At 36.6% G+C, this 18,340-nt stretch overlaps 1 protein-coding gene across 5 annotated transcripts in view; it reads left to right on the top strand.

The window, feature by feature from the left end:
- SLF2 (SMC5-SMC6 complex localization factor 2) overlaps positions 1-18,340 on the top strand; it is a 54,383-nt gene that overhangs the window by 19,624 nt on the left and 16,419 nt on the right. For 3 of the 5 annotated variants that reach the window (XM_059881931.1, XM_005225607.5, XM_005225611.4), the window contains exons 5-11: positions 3,066-4,051; positions 5,032-5,102; positions 7,725-7,847; positions 8,805-8,972; positions 9,896-9,998; positions 13,989-14,064; positions 14,849-14,990. In XM_059881931.1, the coding sequence (XP_059737914.1) occupies positions 3,066-4,051; positions 5,032-5,102; positions 7,725-7,847; positions 8,805-8,972; positions 9,896-9,998; positions 13,989-14,064; positions 14,849-14,990 (1,669 nt within the window). The remainder of the gene's footprint in view (positions 1-3,065; positions 4,052-5,031; positions 5,103-7,724; positions 7,848-8,804; positions 8,973-9,895; positions 9,999-13,988; positions 14,065-14,848; positions 14,991-18,340) is intronic. The other 2 variants (NM_001102259.2, XM_010819915.4) reach the window with 1 other exon arrangement.

Here is an 18,340-nt window from a genome sequence, read left to right on the forward strand (position 1 = left end):
TTCTCTTCAGTTCATGGGTTTGCAGATTTCACTAGTGGTGACTGAAGTGGTTTCCTTTTATATAATCCCATATACTGCACTTCTTGAAAACCACTTGAAAAAGGTTCTTTCTATTTTCAGAGGCAGGTTTAAGATGATTGGTTTCACTTATATTTTTATTTCCATAATCCCCATTAATAATTATGGTATAATAATCTTAATATACATTTATACTTCAATTGAATATCAATAGACCCACTCCAGTGTTCTTGCCTGGAGAATCCCAGGCCTGCTGGGCTGCCGTCTATGGGCTCGCACAGAGTCGCACACGACTGAAGTGACTTAGCAGCAGCAGCAGACTATAAAGAGCATAAGGAGATTTTTTTTTTTCTAGACAACGTGAAGCATGTTTATCTGATAGTGAATTTGTGGTTGTTCAGCCACTAAGTCATGTCCAGTTCTTTCCAACTCCATGGACTGCAGCACACCAGGCTTCCTTGTTCTTCACTATCTCCCAGAGTTTGCTTAAACTCCTGTCCGTTGAGTTAATGATGCCATGCAACCATCCCATCCTGTGTAGCCCCCTTCTCCTCCTGCTCTCAGTCTTTCCCAGCATCAGGGTCTTTTCCAATGAGTTGGTTCTTCACATCACATGTGGGTATTCCCTAAAATGTGAATAGATATTAATCCAGATGTTACGCTATATTTATATTATTGTTATACTCAACAGTTGTGATGATACACATAATCCCATCCTCTATAGCCCCCTTCTCCTCCTGCTCTCAGTCTTTCCCAGCATCAGGGCCTTTTCCAATGAGTTGGTTCTTCACATATTCCCTAAAATGTGAATAGATATTAATCCAGATGTTATGCTATATTTATATTATTGTTACTACACTTAACAGTTGTGATGATACACATAATCACACATTCATTAATCACATACAAGTTCAGGGACTTCAGCAATATTAGTAGGATAGACATTTAGCTTATTGATCTTCCAGAGTCCTGTCCTGTGGTTGAATTCTGAGAATCAACTTAATCCCTCCCTAATTTATTCTATTATATTATTTAGTAATAGCCAATCTTCTATTGAGCATTTGGATTTTTCCTTTTTTTCTTTTTACAAACTCAGTCCTTGTCTTATCTGAATATTTTCTATATTAATAGGTATTTGAAATGTTGTAAAGCATCAACCTACAGATTGTACAGGAGACACACAAAGAATCATGAAGACTTGTCTTCTCCAAGTCTTCTCTTTTCTTGGTTATTTGATTTGTCATCCTGCCCTATAAAGGATCCCTGTCATTTTAAGACATTTAACCCCAGAAAACTGAGAGCATAGAATGATTTATCAGCTAATAGAAAATATCTGTAGAAGAATGCAGACAAGAGCTCTTGGGGATTGAGTTTATTTTTGTTTTAATTTCTTAGCTGTACTGGGTCTGAGTTGTAGGATGTGGGATCTAGTTCCTTGACCAGGGATTGAACCCAGGCCACCTGCATTGGGAGCACAGTCTTAGCCACTGGACTACCAGGGAAGTTCCCCTGGGTTTGTTTGTTTGTTTGTTTTATATAAATTGTATATTTATGGCTGCACTGGGTCTTCATTGCTATGCACAGGCTTTTCTCTAGTTGGCAGCGAGTGAGGAGTACTCTTCAATTGTAGTGCTTGGGCTTCTCATTGCAGTGGTTTCTTTTGTGGAACACAGGCTTTATGGCACAGGGGCAGTAGGTGTGGCAGCTGGGCTCAGTAGTTGTAACACACAGACTTAGTTACTCCACAGCACATGGAATCTTCCCAGAACAGGGATCAAACGCACGTCCCCTGCATTGGCAGGCAGATTATTAACCACTTGGACCGCCAAGGAAGTCCTGGAACATTTGATTATTAATTAATTTTTAATTCTTACATATTGATTTTCCAGACTGTGTATTGATAAGCTTATCCAAATAATTGCTTAACTCTTGAGTTTTTTTGTTTTTTAAATCCAACTTGAGATGTGGGGATATCTGTCCATGTGTAGAAACTTGGTTTAAGGAAATTTGATTTTGAGAGTACTAATTATATAAATAGTGAATTTTTCAGAGTGAATTAATGAAACATCACATTTTTAAACACGGAAATTTAAAAAAAAAACTGATTAATTCATGTATATGTGGTGTTTAAAATTAAAGTGCTTCTGGATGGAGTTCCTAACATGGAGTCAAGTTGTATTAGTTTTCTAGAGCTACCATACAAAGTATCTAAAACTAGATGGCTTAAAACAACAAAAATTTATTGTCTCATGATTCTGGAAGCTAGAATTCCCCAACTAAGGTTATCAGCAGGGCCATGCTCTCAATAACTCTAGGAGAAGAATCCTTCCTTCCTTCTTCCAGCTTCTTGTGTTTATCTACAGTTCTTGGCATTCCTTGATTTGCAGGTGCATCACTCCGGTCACATGGCATCTTCTTTGTATGTGTCTTCATATTATCTTCCCTCTGCATGTCTTTCTCCATGTCCAAATTGCCCCTTTTTATAAGGACACCTGTTATATCGGATTAGGACTCACCCTAATGACCTCATTTTAATTTGATTGCCCCTATAAAAACCCTGTTTCTAATTTAGGTCATAGTCTGAGGTTCTGGGAGTTAACACTCCAGCATATTATTTTGGGAGCTACACAGCTGAGGCTTAGAGGGATAAATGGGGAAGAATAAACAATTTAATTGTAGGGGAAAATACTTACAGGAAGTTTTTTTAATTGAGAAGTTACCTTTCCTTGATACAGATACACAGCTTTTTAGTGTTTTGGCAAGTAACACCTTTAATTCTGTTTATTTATTTTTTAATTCTATTTAGATAATAAACTTTTAATAGCTTTTGAGTGAAAATGAGCATTTGTCATTCGCTTTGGACTAAATTTCTTTGACATGAGTATGTCAAAGAAATATTATTAACTTTTTCCTCATTCCATATGTGATAATCTCAGCCTAAGCTTTTAGAATTTAAATACTTTGTCAGGGTGTTCTAGACACTCTGAATAAACTTTAATAAGATAGAAAAGTATATTTTCACTAATCTGGCAAAAATTAAATTTTAGCAGGCTCTAAGCAGAATAAATTCCCTGACAAAAGAAAAAGGAACTCTGTGGACTCAGATCTGAAAAGCACAAGAGAGTCTATAATGCCAAAAGCAAAAGAGTCCTTCCTTGAGAAGCGTCCCGATGGACCACATCAGAAAGAAAAATTTATAAAACATATTGCACTGAAGACACCTGGTGATGTATTGCGCTTGGAAGATATATCCAAGGACCCAAGTGAAGAAGCTGATTGCTCCTCTGCAGGCTTGACACCTACAAATTCTGGGCACCAGATCCGTGGTAGTGACCAAAACCGTGTGGCAAGTACCAAAGAGACTAAGATACCGAAACCCCACTTATCTTTACCTCAGGAAAAGTCTGCAGTTAAAAAAGCTAGCAACCTTCAGAAAAATAAAACTGCTAGCTCTGTGGCATCACAGGAGACAAAACTTCTACCTTTGCTTTCCCATGTTCCAAGTGCTGGTTCCTCTCGGGTTCCATTAAATGCTAAAAATTGCACTCTTCCAGTTCCTAAAAAAGATAAAGAGCGTTCTTCACCTAAAGAGTGTTCTGGGCATTCTACAGAGTCCTCCAAACACAAGGAACACAAAGCAAAGACTAATAAGGCTGATTCTAACATATCTTCAGGGAAAATTTCTGAGGGATCTTTACGTTCAGAATATGGCACTCCTACAAAGTCCCCCCCAGCTGCTTTGGAAGTTGTGCCATGTATTCCAAGCCCATCAGCACCTTCAGATAAAGCCCCTTCAGATAAAGAGAGTTCAGGAAATTCTAATGCAGGTAGCAGTGCACTGAAAAGGAAACTAAGGGGTGATTTTGATAGTGATGAAGAAAGTTTAGGTTATAACCTAGAGAGTGATGAGGAAGAGGAAACATTAAAATCACTGGAAGAAATAATGGCTTTGAACTTCAATCAGACTCCTACAGCTACAGGAAAGCCTCCGGCTCTTTCTAAAGGGCTTAGATCTCAGTCATCAGACTATACAGTAAGTAGTTCTACGACATCTATCTTTACTTGAAGAGAGAAAAATGGATTGACTAGTGAAAGAGCGATAGATCTATTAGAACTTACTTTAAGATTCAGTGTTTGGTACAACTCAGACTGAAAGCAGTATAGTTCTTTTTTGGTGAATGGGTTTCCCACATTTTTAGCTTTATAACTGTAAATCAGTGGTCTCCAAACTTCTTTGATCAGACACACTTTTATTAGTAAAACAAATTTAGAGCATGTAGCCCAATATATATGTATACTTATAGATTATATACATGTACTACTATACTACTGTGTACTTTCTAAAGATATTAAAAAAACAATATGAAAGGAAGAAGAAAAAGTATTTTTCTATAGAAGTTATATAGAAGTTAATATAGAGTAAGTTCTACTGGAGTTTCTATAGAAGTTCCATATAAATAGAAGTTCTATTATTTTCTTCCTGCACCCCAATGGATCACCTTGCACACCCCCTGCTTTGGAGACCACTGCTGTAAATGAAGGTAGAGTGTAGAAATGTTGTTAATTGTGGTGTGCAATTTTATTTATGAAGTGCTTCATGCTATCTTGGGAATAAGCGGAATTAAATTTTCATATGTGTGTAAAATTTGGTGGGGAAGGTGTTACTGTTTCATAGTAACACCTAAAAATTAGTAGTTTAATTCCAGTAAAATAGAATTTAAAAATAAAGACAGGGTAGCCATGGAGCCCTTGGGTGTTGGCAGTCAGTTCCTAAGACTAGCAGGGTTTTTATAAGTAGTGCCCTTTCCTAATAGATGGTAAAATCAAATTGACTGCACTACAAAATTCTCAATTTAAAGCATGATGGTGAAAATTATTTTAAAAAAATATATATCCTCCTGGCCCAGGTTATTGAAAAAGAAATTGTTTTTTAGTTTCTGAGTAACTTAAAACATCCCAATTTTTCTGCTAAGATATGTTATGAAGTATTCCTAAATTTTCTTTTTATTTTAGGAACATGCTCATAGTGGGACTTATACAAATACTTTAGAGCGTCTAGTGAAGGAGATGGAAGACACACACAGGTAGGTTAGCATCATGACTGTCTTGCTAAATTTAACGTACTGTTCGTATGACTGGCTTTTAATTTACCTTAAAAAAAAAAATAGAGAAATTAGCAGGTATTTTGTGCTAGTGCCATTATAGTTTCACTGTCATTTGTGTTAAAAATAAGGTGTTCTTATTTACAGGCTAAATTGGAAGATACTGGTTTTTATTGTATACTGTATCAATTAGTAGTATGAATTCCTTTCTGCTTACCGCAGCTAGTATCTGGTAGCTAAAATTCTTGATCCAAAGCATGGGTAGAAAAGATTTTTTGTTTTTTGTGTGTGTGTGTGACCAAAAATATATCACATAAAACTGACCATTTCAATTATTTTTAAATACTTCACAGGCATTACCTAGCACTCATTTGCATTGTTGTACAACCGTCACCACCATGCATCTCCAGAACTTTTCTTTTTTTCATTTTCCCTAACTGAAATTGTATACCCATTAAACAGTAACTCTCTATTCTCTCCTTGCCTCTAGCTCCTGGCAGCCATATCTCTTTCTTTTACTATGAAATTGACTGTTCTAGGTACCTCATGTAAATGGGATCATACAGTATTTGTCCTTTAATGACTGGCTTGTTGTATTTGGTGTAAGGTCTTCAAGGTTTATCCATGTTGTAGCATGTGTCAGAATTTCCTTCCTTTTTAAAGCTGAATAATACTCCATTGTATGTATATACTTCATTTTGTTTATCCATTTATCTGTTGATTGACACACTTGGGATGCTTCTTTTTTTTTGACTACTGTAAATTTTTCTGCTATCAGCATGGGTGTACAAATTCTCTCGTCAAGTCCCCACTTTAAGTTCTTTTGCATATGTATCTAGAAGTGGAATTTCTGGATCACTGGTAATTCTATGAATAATTTTTTGAGGAATTGGTATACTGTCATCCATAGTGGCTATACCATTGTGTATTCCTGCAAGTGCACATAGGTTTCCGTTTTCCCCACGTACTCACTAACACTTGGTTTTTCTGATTTTTTTAATGATAGCCATCCAAACAAGTATGAAGCAGCACCTTCATACTTGTTAAATGTTTGTATGCCCACCTAGTCCAAGTTTTGAAACCAGTATAACTAGACAGGGCGTTTTCACATCAAGTTACTCTTTTGAGGAAGAAGTTTAGAATTATGACTGATATCCCATCACCACCCACACATACACAGAAATCAAAAAGTTTGAAAATTATAATAATCCTAGTGAAATTTATGTAACTAGTTGCAAACTGCTTTTGCTTATTAGAGGGAAAAAATAATATTCCTTATTAATTCAAAGACTGTCCTTAAAACTAACTCAGAGAACTTCACTAAAACCTCAACTGGCCTGAAGTTGGTATATATGTGTCTCCAAGTAGCTAAGTATAGGAATTACAGACAATTAGTAAGTAAGAGATATTCCCCTTTCTGAATTTAACAGAGAAATAAATTTGTCTCTACTGTAAAAGTCTTTCGATGAGGGAGTGGTGCACATTGCACAGCATGTAGGATCTTAGTTCCCCAACCAGAGGTCGAATTGGTGCCTCCTACAGTGGAAGCATGGATTTGTAGTCACTGGACCGCCGGGGAATTCCTGTCTACTGTAAAATTCTTTTGACGTTTCATGATTTCTGAGGTCAAATCTGAAGTTTCTTATTTAAAACTGAACATTCACAGACCAAGGGGAGAGATTCTGGTTTGATCTAATGACTCCTGTAGTGATAAAGCAGTGTGTTTACTCATGTACTGTGGGGCTGGAGCTAGGAATAAGGACCTTGGTTAAAATAACTTAATCTTGGCAAGCAATCTGTGCAAGGACTCCAGAACTAGACTCTCTAGTTGGATCCCAGCTCCTTTATATTGTGAGCTTGAGCAAGTTAGCTTTTCTATATCTGTTTCCTTGTTGTATAAAATGGATAATAATAAACTATCTCCTGGGGTTGTTGTGAGGGTTAAGAGTTAATAAAGTCCTTAGGACAGTGTCATAGTAGCTGCTTAGTAAGTGTTGAGTGTTGTGATCATGACAGTGACAATGGTAAAGACTACAGCTTCCTGAAAGCCTAGTTAACTGGAAGTCAGAGGAGCATTAAAGATTAGAAGGGGTAATCAAGTCAGTAGTTTTCATTCTTTGTGATTTTTTTTCTTCCCCTTTCTTTAAATGGGTTTGGACATCATTCTTGAAATTCTGTGTGGGTGTGCCATTTCCTCCTTCAATGCATGAAAGTGAAAATTGAAAGTGAAGTCACCCAGTCGTGTCCGACCCTCAGCGACGTGTGCTTAGTTGTGTCCAACTCTTTTTGACCCCATGCACTGTAGCCCATCAGGCTCCTTGTCCATGGAATTTCCCAGGCGAGAATACTGGACTACCCAGGTTGCCATTTCCTTCTACAGGGAATCTTCCTGACCCAGGATTGAACTCTCATCTGTTGTGTCTCCCGCATTGGCAAGCGGATTCTTTACCCGCTGAGCCATCCAGGAAGCCCTCTTGAAGTCCTAGCCATAAAGAAATAGTCAAGTCTTTTAATGAGTTTTTGTAGGTACTGCTTTTAGACATAAACTAAAGATTTTTTATTTTTAGGTTAAGCCATTTATTATAACATTCTTTTGATTCTCAGGCTAGATGAACTGCAAAAGCAACTACAGGAAGACATCAGGCAGGGCCGAGGGATTAAATCCCCAATCAGAATTGGTGATCACGACAGTACTGATGATGAAGATGGCCTCTTAGAAGAGCACAAGTATGTGGGGAATTAGTAAATAGCTGTAAATGGTGGTACATCATAACTAGACTTGTCATGGTGATCATTTTGAAATGTATAGAAGTACAAAGTCACTATGTTGTGTTAACAGGAACTAACAGTGTTGTAGGTCAGTTTTACTTCAAAACAAACCACAGAAAAAGATCAGATTTGTGGTTACCAGAGGCAGAGGGTTCAGAGGAAGGATGGATTGGATGAAGGTGATCACAAGGTACAAACTTCCAATTATAAGATAAATAAGTACTAGGGTTGTAATGTACAACGTGAGAAATAAAGTTAACACTGTTGTATGTTGTAGTGAAAGTTGAAAGAAGAGTAAATCCTAAGAGTTCTTATCACAAGAAAAAATTTTTTTCCCTATTTCTTTAATTTTATACCAGTATAAGATGGTGGATGTTCACTAAACTTGTGATCATCATTTCCAGATATATGTAAGTCACATCTTTATGCTGTATATTTTAAACTTATACCATGCTGTATGTCTATTATACCTCAATAAAACTAGATAAATAAACAAATCATTCGGAGGAAAAAAAGAGCACTCTGTTTTTCATAAATACACTCTATTAAAAATACATTTAAAAATTCTGTTTTTCATAAAATAAATGGAACATTGGTGGTGGTTTACTTTATGAATAATATATGGTGGGTTCTTAATCCATCTGGGGTGGACTTGAAAGGCAAATGTTAAGGCCAAGTTACATTTCTTTGTCTTTCCTAGTTTTTCTTTTTGCACAGACACGTTTAGTGGCTTTGCAGTATTAACTACTAGCAAAAAGTGGGAGGAGCAGAACATGTGTTCTCATGTTCGCCTTCTAATCTAGGGTTAATAGTGGTCCTAAGATAAGGGTTTTTTGCACTCAGTCTTTAAATACAAAACTATATGCAGTATAACTGTTCAGTATTCAATAACTTCTTTTTTTTCTTTTTTCCCAGAGAATTTCTAAAGAAATTTTCAATTACAATTGATGCTATTCCTGATCATCACCCAGGCGAAGAAATATTTAATTTCCTTAATTCTGGAAAAATTTTCAGTCAGTATACTTTGGATTTAAGAGACTCTGGTTTTATCGGACAAAGTGCTGTAGAAAAGCTTATTCTTAAGTAAGTAGGAAAATAGACATTTTACTTTTTCCTGTATAAGAATTAAAAGATTACTGACTTGATGCAATTCTTCTGAAAGGTTAATTTCTATTATGACTTGTCCTGTTTCTTAGTCCTCTTATTACTATTGCTCTTTGTGTTTATTATTATAGGAAGCAGTGTAAGATAGTCGTTTGGCATATCTCATGCCTCTACTAGTTAGGATTAAGATCAATATCTAATAACAATGACTGTCAAAATAACAAGAGCTTACTCAAGAAATATAGTCTTTCTTCTTCACCATCTTTAGCACTTGGTTGCTTCAGGTGCTACTGGAGGTCCAGCCTTTACATTTAAGTTCCCAGAAGCCCCACATAACACTTCAACTTAGGGATAGTTGGGTAGAACTTAGTCAGCATGGCCACACCTAGCTTTGCAAGGAAGCCTGGGAGTGATTTTTATTTCAGGCAGCCAGTGTGCCCAGCTAAAAACCCCAGAGTTCATTTACCAAGAGGAAAGACATGAATAGATGGCAGAATAGGCAACTAACAGTCTCTACCACAATACCCAGACTAGTCTAATTTCTCTCGGTGTGTGATAGTTCAGACCCAGAGAGAGAGAGCACTAATTCTGGTGCTGAGCTTTTTAGAAGTACAAACCCAGGCTGGCAAAAGTGGACAGTGTTCTGAGACTTGATAGGCTCTTTAACACTGCCAGCTAATGTAGATTCATCCACCAGATAAATCTGGAGCCAGGCCACCAGGTTGGTTCAGCTTGAGGCCATTGATTGAATTTTTTTAATGAGTAACCTATCCACATTAGGGCAGAGTCCACCTCCACGGACTGCAATGGTTTGCTTGTTCATTTCCCTGATTATATCAGATGTGGTACACGTTTCTTGCCATGAATGTAGCAGTCATATTGATTTCACTGTGTTTTTTCAGATCAGGAAAAACAGATCAAATTTTTTTGACAACACAAGGCTTCCTTACCTCGGCTTATCACTATGTCCAGTGTCCTGTACCTGTGTTGAAGTGGTTATTTCGGGTAAGAGAAATGTTTTTGAGATACTGTCTCTCTCTATACTTTTCAGTCAAAAGTAAACTTTTAAAATGTAATCTTATTTGCATATTGCTAAAGAAAAAAAATCTAGCATATCAAACCCATGATTTTAGTGGGTTAAAAACTGGCATAAAGAGGTTACCAGCACTTCCCGGGTGGTACAGTCGATAAGAATCCACCTGCCAATGCAGGGAACACGGGTTCTGATCCCTGGTCTGGGAAGATTGCACATGCTGCAGAGCAGCTAAACCCATGTGCCACAACTGCTGAAGCCCATATGCCCTAGAGCCTGCACGCCTCAGCTACTGAGCCCAGGTGTGGTGCAAATACTGAAGCCCAAGTTCCTAGAGCCTGTGCTCTGCAACAAGAGAAGCCAACGAAATCCAAGCACCACAACAAAGAGTAGCCCTTGCTTGCCACAACTAGAGAAAGTCTGCATGCAGCAATGAAGACCCAGTGCAGCCAATAAATACAAATTTAAGGAAAATGTTTGCCAGAGAAATGCCAATGTAGACAGTGTGCAGGATAGGCAGTATGCTAGTTGTGCCTAAGACATTTCATCACACTGGTAAATCACTATTGTAGTTTGCTTTAGAAAAGGTCTTCTAATGCTTATGTACCTGGAGTTTTTCTCCTACCTATTCCCCCTATTTTTGTGCCAGCAGCTCCATACATTGTTAGGATTTGAATTGTATGTTAATATTCCCCCATTCGTATTTGGGGAGGTGCAAATCCACCCGAGTATTCTCATCCCTGTTCATATTGAACTTTTAAATTTATTTTATTTTTGGCTGCACTAGTTCTTTGTTGCTGTGCAGGCTTTCTCTAGTTGTGGTGAATGGGGGCTACTCTTCGTTGGAGTACGAGGGCTTCTCATTGCTGTGGCTTCTCTTTTTGAGGGGCACAGGCTCTAGGGTGCACAGGCTTCAGTATTTGTGAGTCCCAGGGTCTGGAACACAGGCTCAGTAGTTGTGGTGCACAGGCTTAGTTGCTCCATGGTGTGTGGAATCTTGCTGGACTAGGGATCGGACCCTTGTCTCCTGCATTGGTAGGCAGATTCTTATCCACTACTTCCCTGGTAGCTCAGACGGTAAAGCGTCTGCCTACTATACGGGAGACCCGGGTTCGATCCCTGGGTCAGGAACATCCCCTGGAGAAGGAAATGGCAACCCACTCTAGTACTCTTGCCGGGAGAATCCCATGGACGAAGGAGCCTGGTGGGCTACAGTCCATGGGGTTGCAAAGAATGGGACATGACTGAGCAACTTCACTCATACCACCAGGGAAGTTCCATATTTAACTTTTAAATCCACTTAAATAATTACCTTAATTTTGTGGTATCTACATGGTAATTTTATAAGTATCAGTGGTATCAGAGAACTACTAAATGTATGAAGCGAGAAGTAGGGGAAACATGCAGTTTCTATTTTGGACTTCTAAGATTGCATTTCAAAAAATCTCATATTTGGCAAGAACTAGATACTCCAGTATAGTTTCTCATTCATTTTTCATATAGCTGGCATATTTGAGTGCCAACTGTGCCAGGTACTGGAGAGAACAGTAATAAAAAAACTGTTTCTGATTTCTTGAAACCCATGTTCTAGTATAGAGGAGACAGACCATAAATGTGTGTGTGTACATTTATATTAATAGATATGTCAAATGATAAATGAGAGGAGAGAAGAGCATTCTAGGCAGAGAGAATAACAGGTGGGACAGACTACGGAGCAGGAACATTTGCTTCCTGTGCTTAGTTGCTCACTTCTTGGATTCCAGTAATTTTTTTTTCTTAACAATCCTAATTAAATCAAAATTTGCCTCCAAATAATTTTTATCTAGTAATACTAATTATCTTTTCTATAGCTCCCCACAATATACCTCATCTAACAGTCCTTCAGTTATTTAAACAACTGTCATGACTCATCACTTCCCACACTAAATATTCTCAAGTCCCTTTACCGGTCACCCTCCTGAATGACCTTTAGCTTGTTACTTTCACTCCTAAATTGTTAATTTGTTCTCCCCAATGAATGAACAAGGGCTCCATATAAGATCTTTATTGTCAGCAGTTTCCAGCAAGACTCTACCCATCAACCCCTGCCCCCAGATATTTATAACAATTCAGAACCTCATTTGTTGTCATGCCAGGACTCCATTATTCTCTGTGTAATATATTTTTTCTTAAACTTACAAGTACGACTTTGCATTCATCTGTGTTTTCATCATGTTGATGTGGGTCCATCATTATAGCCTTTAAAACCCTAATAATGACATACAAACATACCTTCATGTAAGCAGTTTTTTATACTCTTCATATTTATTCTTTGAAAAGCAAACTAATAACCATTTGTTAAGTGCTTTTTTCCATGTAAGACACTTTGTCTCATTTCTTTTTAATTCCAAGTCCGTTTTTCATGATGGAGAGACTTACCAACTTACATATATGTATTTTTTTTCCCCCAGAAAATGAGTCAGAATTCACTTTAATCCTATAATCCTAATAGTTTGAAATTGAATTGTTAATTGAAATGTTTGCCTCTTCATGATTTTATCATGTGTCTAAATGTAGTTGTCCAGAAAATGTGAACAGAATATGAGCTGTTTTATAACTTTTTTTTCTTCAGATAACTATAAATTATTGATTTATTTTCATCTTGATATAGACATGTTATCATTCTTCTTAATCACTTTATAAGTATTCCTTTGTAGTGCTATATCATGATTGATTTATTTAACCCAATCTTAATTGACAGACATTAGATTGTTTTATGTATATATATCTCTACTTATTTATCTCCAAGTTCTGTATTGCCGCCAGGCTTTCCTGGTGGCTCATGTGGGAGACCTGGGTTAAGAAGATCCTCTGGAGAAGGGAATGGCTACCCACTCCTGTATTCTGGCCTGGAGAATTCCAAGGGGTTGCAGAGTCAGACACAACTGAGAGCTTTCACTTTCACTGTATTGCCCACCTTTAAGTTCATCACCCCCTACAAAAAGGTTGTTTATCTAGAACTTGTCCTGTAGCCAGGCCTTTGAATGATTCTGCCCCTGCTGGCAGAGTGTAATGATGACTCAAACATCATAGCAGAGACTTTTTTTTTTCACATAGGTTGATTTTGAAATGACACATGTTATATGCCTGACTGAAACCAGAGTTTAGGCTATTCATCCTTACATAGATTTAAATTTATTCATTATTATAATCTATGGTTCCAAAACAAAAGAAATAGAAGCACGATATGTTTTCCTCTACAAAACCATTTTAAAATAACTTGATATGTTATGATTTTTTTAATGTCTGTTAAACTTGAGATTTTATTCCCAAAAGTTGTCTTGTAGAAATTACACTAATGATATGCTTCCGTATGTTAATTTTTGTACATAAAAAAGCCTGAGTAGATCAAAGTATAAGGACAATGACTTTGCATAAACATTGCCAAATAGACTTTACAGTTTTTACCAAATCACACTCACATTGGGCATACTACCTCTTTCCTTAGTAGTCTTGTGAACACTATTATCACAACTCCTGATTTTTACCAATCCTGAAGTCAACTAATGATATCTTTTTTTTTTTGGCGTTTATTTGATTATTAGTGATATTGAGTAGCTTTTAAAAATTCACATTGACATATTAATTTGTATATTTGTAAAATATTTTTTATTAGTTCGTGATTTGATTTTTGCCCGTGATGTGACAAACAGCTTAGTAGCCTTCTCCTTTATGGTCTTTTGGTTTCATGGTATGATATGAACTAGAAATGTACTTTTGATCATTTTAAATATGATATTTATCTAATTATAAATGAAAGTTGTAAAAAAAGAAAAAGCGTGTTAGAATGGAAAGGGCTCTGACTTATGAATCAGCTCTGTATTTAAATTCCAACTCATATTTTATGTTGGGTGGAGTATGTTAATCTCTCTGACCCTCTTTGCTCTTTCTTCTCTCTCAATACTCTTTACTACTTTTAACAGATGATGTCAGTTCATACAGACTGTATTGTATCTATGCAGATTCTAAGTACATTAATGGAAATAACAATAAGAAATGGTGAGTATACAAATTTACTGTGATTAGTAGCATGAATTTTTGGTTGCTTTTGCATGATCTCTTTCATATTACTAAACATTAGGATATTTGGAAATATAGAATAAAAATTATTTTTTTAATATAAAGTCTTTAATAATAAAATGAAACTAATAAGAGAGTGCATTTTTCTAGTTGCATTGAGAAAAGGGATATAAGATCTTACAAGTGGCAGCCCTTACATAATTTTTACCAAGTCATGGCGTGCTGTGCTGGGTAAAGAGAAATTGTTTAATTAGCCAATTGACTTGGATGGCTTTTTGGTGAGCAACAGTATTGTACTGATTATGCCTGAAAAGATTGAAAGTATCCACCATAAGAGTATAACAGTTGCATTCTAACCTTTGGGATCCCTTTTAATGAAACAAGCATTATGATTTACCTGTAAGACTTGGGACTACATAGACAGTGTACATGATAAAATCTTTGTGTTAGCAGTATTTGGTTTTTTTAACTGTTCTTACTGTTGTTGTTTTCCAGTCTTCTCAAAATGTTCCTCCCATGTTACACCTTTTTATCATCCATCACTCACAGATATTTTGTTCATAAATGTCATTTCCTTCATATTTAATTGAAAATCTATAATTCCTATATGATTATTCTAGATGACTATATACTTAATTTATTACCAGCTACCATTTCTATGAAATCATGGTAATAATCCATGTTTCACATGCAAACTATCATCTTACAACTGAGGGTTTGTGAACCCAAGATTTGGGATAAAATATTTTCTTCTGTTAAATAGATACCTTCAGTGATTCACCAATTTGGCCCTGGATTCCATCATTGTCTGATATAGCTGCTGTGTTTTTCAATATGGGAATTGATTTTAGATCTTTATTTCCTCTGGAGAATCTTCAGCCAGACTTTAATGAAGACAATCTAGTGTAAGTGTTCTTTTCACTATTAACTCCAAAATTATCTTTTAAATGATTTATATAACAATAGTTAATATTCATTTGATAAATTCAGTATTCATTCTTGGTTTTTTAAAAATCTCTCAAAGTTGAAATGGATCTTGAATGAGAGACATTGTTAACATCTAAATCTAAATGCCATCATCATATTTAACAGGGAAAAAATGGAAACATTTTTAAATTAAAAAAAAATTTTTTTTTTTTAATGAGACTGCCCGTTGTTATTTACAACTATTTGGGGATTACTGGCCAAAACAATTAGGCCATGAGCAGCTACTGCCGCCTCAGTCATCTCAGTTCCTTCAGGCTTGGTCACCTCTGGCTCACCCCCAGTCCTCACCCCCAGCCCCACCCTAGCCGCCGTCCTGTGGGCCGGCCTGAAGGCACACCCTCGGCTGCAGGACAGGGCTGCCTACGAGAGAAGCTCTTCACGTGGTTCCATCTACTGGATCATTTTTGTATCTGACCTCATCAAGTAAAATATACGGAGAGGCCCAGGACTTGGAGAGTCTGAAGGGAAGATATGGTGGGAGCTGAAGGAGCTGCAAGCCTAGCTGCTTGCCCATGCCAGCAAGGCTCTTCCGTGTAGTGGAGTCCATGGTCTATAAGAAGAAAAGGAACTTTCTCCATCAGCTCCCCTTGGAAAAATTCTGAACTACCGAATCTTCATACAAACACTTTCTCTATTCTCCATGAAAAAAATTGTTTAATTCAGGGGAAGGACAAGATGGCGGAGGAGTAGGTGGGCATGGAGTACATCTCTCTGCACAATACATCAGGAATACACCTTCAGACACTGAAGTGCATGCCAAACACCAATTGAGAGCAGACAGCAGTACCTGACCAGTGGAAAAGAATATATAGGCCCCCACGCAAAACTCTAGATCAAGCCCTGAGGCTTCGGAGTGGGAGCACTGACTCCAAGACCCTAGACTACCAGAGAACTAACCCTAGGAGGTATCAAATAGTGAGAACTCACACAAAGGGAACCATTGGAATACAAGACCCGGCATCACCCTACCACCAATAGCACCAATAGATGTGCAGGACACCTCATCTAAACAACAAACAAAACAAATATACAAACCAAATCATCAGCAGACAGGATTACCCCCTCACTCAGCCTTGCCCATCAGAGGAGAAACAAAACAAACCAAAACTCAGCAAGATCTCACCCTCTAAGAAGCTTACACAAACCTCTGGACCAACCTTAGAGGGCAGAAACCAAAAGAAAGAAAGAATTCAGCCTTGAAGCCTGGGAAGAGGAAAGCTCAAACACAATAAGTCAAAATAATTAGATAAGAAAAAAAAGATACAAAGATTGGAAATGGTGAAAGATTCATTGTTTGCAGAAAAGGTGATTTAATGTATATATAGAAACCTAAGAGTCTATTGAAAAGCAATGAAACTAAAAGATACACTTAATTTACAATAGTAAGAAAAATATGCTAAATACCCAGGAATAAGCTTAAATAGAAGTTGTGTATGTGTATGTAAAATTACTAAAGAAGAAAAAAGAATAGTAGGAAAATTCATCATAAATACGTTAGAGCTCCCCCTAAGGTACACTGAACTTGATGAGATCCTAAATAAAAATTAAAACTTAAACAACCCTGTAAATCAACTATACTCCAGCAAAATTAAAGAAATGCCAATCAGGTTTTTGTGGGGACAAGGGGAATTGGGACTCTACAAGTGATTCTAAAGTCATATAGAAAAAATAATACCCAGGAAAGTTTTGAGAAGTTATGAGGCAGGATTGACCTTAGCAGATAATAACATGGGACAGGTATAGAGATTCAAAGCTCCATCAGTGGAAGAAAATAAGCCCGGAAAAGAAACAAATACTTGGTAAATGCTAAAGGTAGTGTTTCAAAAAATGAGGAAAGAGTGAGCTATTCAGTATCTGTATTACCCATTATTTGGGAATGAGGTGGATTTCTAGGAAAAGAAATCTTTCCATACTTCAAACTGATAAAGATTTAAATGTGTATAATGAAATCACAGAGTAATAGAAGAACTTTTTTTAATAATCCTAGAAGAAGGGAAGATGATTTTGTTTGAATATGCAAAATCCATAAAAGGAGATATTTAACATATTTGACCACTTTTTTAAAGAAAAATCTCTATGACAGTAATCACCATAAACAAAAGTCAAAATTGAGGGGTGGAGGGGAGAATATGTATATCATAATAGTACTATATTACTTACTATTTTTAAAAACCCACTTTTAAGTAGACCTGCGCATTTCAGACCAGGTTGTTGAAGAGTCTGCAGTACTATACAATCATCAGTTGATTGAATCTGCAGATATATACAGGGCCAGTTATACCTAATACAAGGATTTTAGACTTTGTGGCGGGTGGGTGCTCCAACCCCTGCATTGTGTGATCATCAACTATGAATGGAATTCTGGTCATGAATAAAGGCTTAATTTCAAATTAATAAGAAAAAGTTCAATAAGTATTAGAAAAATGGACAAAGGAAGTAAATAAAAAAGGAAAAACAGTTCTTAAACTTTATGAAAATGCACTCACCTTTACTTTTTTTAAAAATACAAATTTTGTTATTTGATATATCTAGAACCAAAATCTTCATCCCTCCATCTCTTTCCACCACATACAGGATTCCTCCTTGTTGCTTAGATGTAACCTGTATCTGAAAATACGTTAGATAGCAAATTTTCACATCAAGACTGTATTCTATCACTTTAAATAGGAAACATAATGCTTTCTCAGAGCATTCAAAAGCTCCAATATTTCCTCCCCAAAAAGACCAAAATACTCAAATACCTATATTTAGAAAGTTAATACTATTTTATTATTTAACATTTAATGAACTGAGTAGTATGTGGTGATTTTGTATGTATGCAACAGATTTGAATTTTTTCTCTTCACTGTAGTGAACAGGTACTATAGTGGAAATAGTGAAGTAAAGATATAATGATTTCATTAAGACATAATAAATGCCAGTAATAGTTTTTCTGATTGATTATTTACCAACTGACGAGTTGCCTCAGTCAGGTTTGGTGACTGCAGCCAGGAGGTGGTGGCTGTAAGTTACTGTTGCTGTATAGTGGTAGGCAAAGATGAACACAGATGAGCAAGAGTGAGCTGGTGAAGGAATGAGTGAAGCATAATGAAATACCTGTTTAAACAGCATGGAGTACAAGACTAAATCCTATTGAGATATGACCACAACTCACTCTTCTTTACTAGGACTCATGTGCAACCTATCTATTTTTGCTGTTATGTGTATGCATACTCACAAATATGCATCCAAATAGTAGATTTGAAGGTTGTTAGAGTAAATATTCAGA

This window comes from Bos taurus, chromosome 26 (genome assembly GCF_002263795.3).
Source record: "Bos taurus isolate L1 Dominette 01449 registration number 42190680 breed Hereford chromosome 26, ARS-UCD2.0, whole genome shotgun sequence".
Classification (NCBI taxonomy): domain Eukaryota; kingdom Metazoa; phylum Chordata; class Mammalia; order Artiodactyla; family Bovidae; genus Bos; species Bos taurus.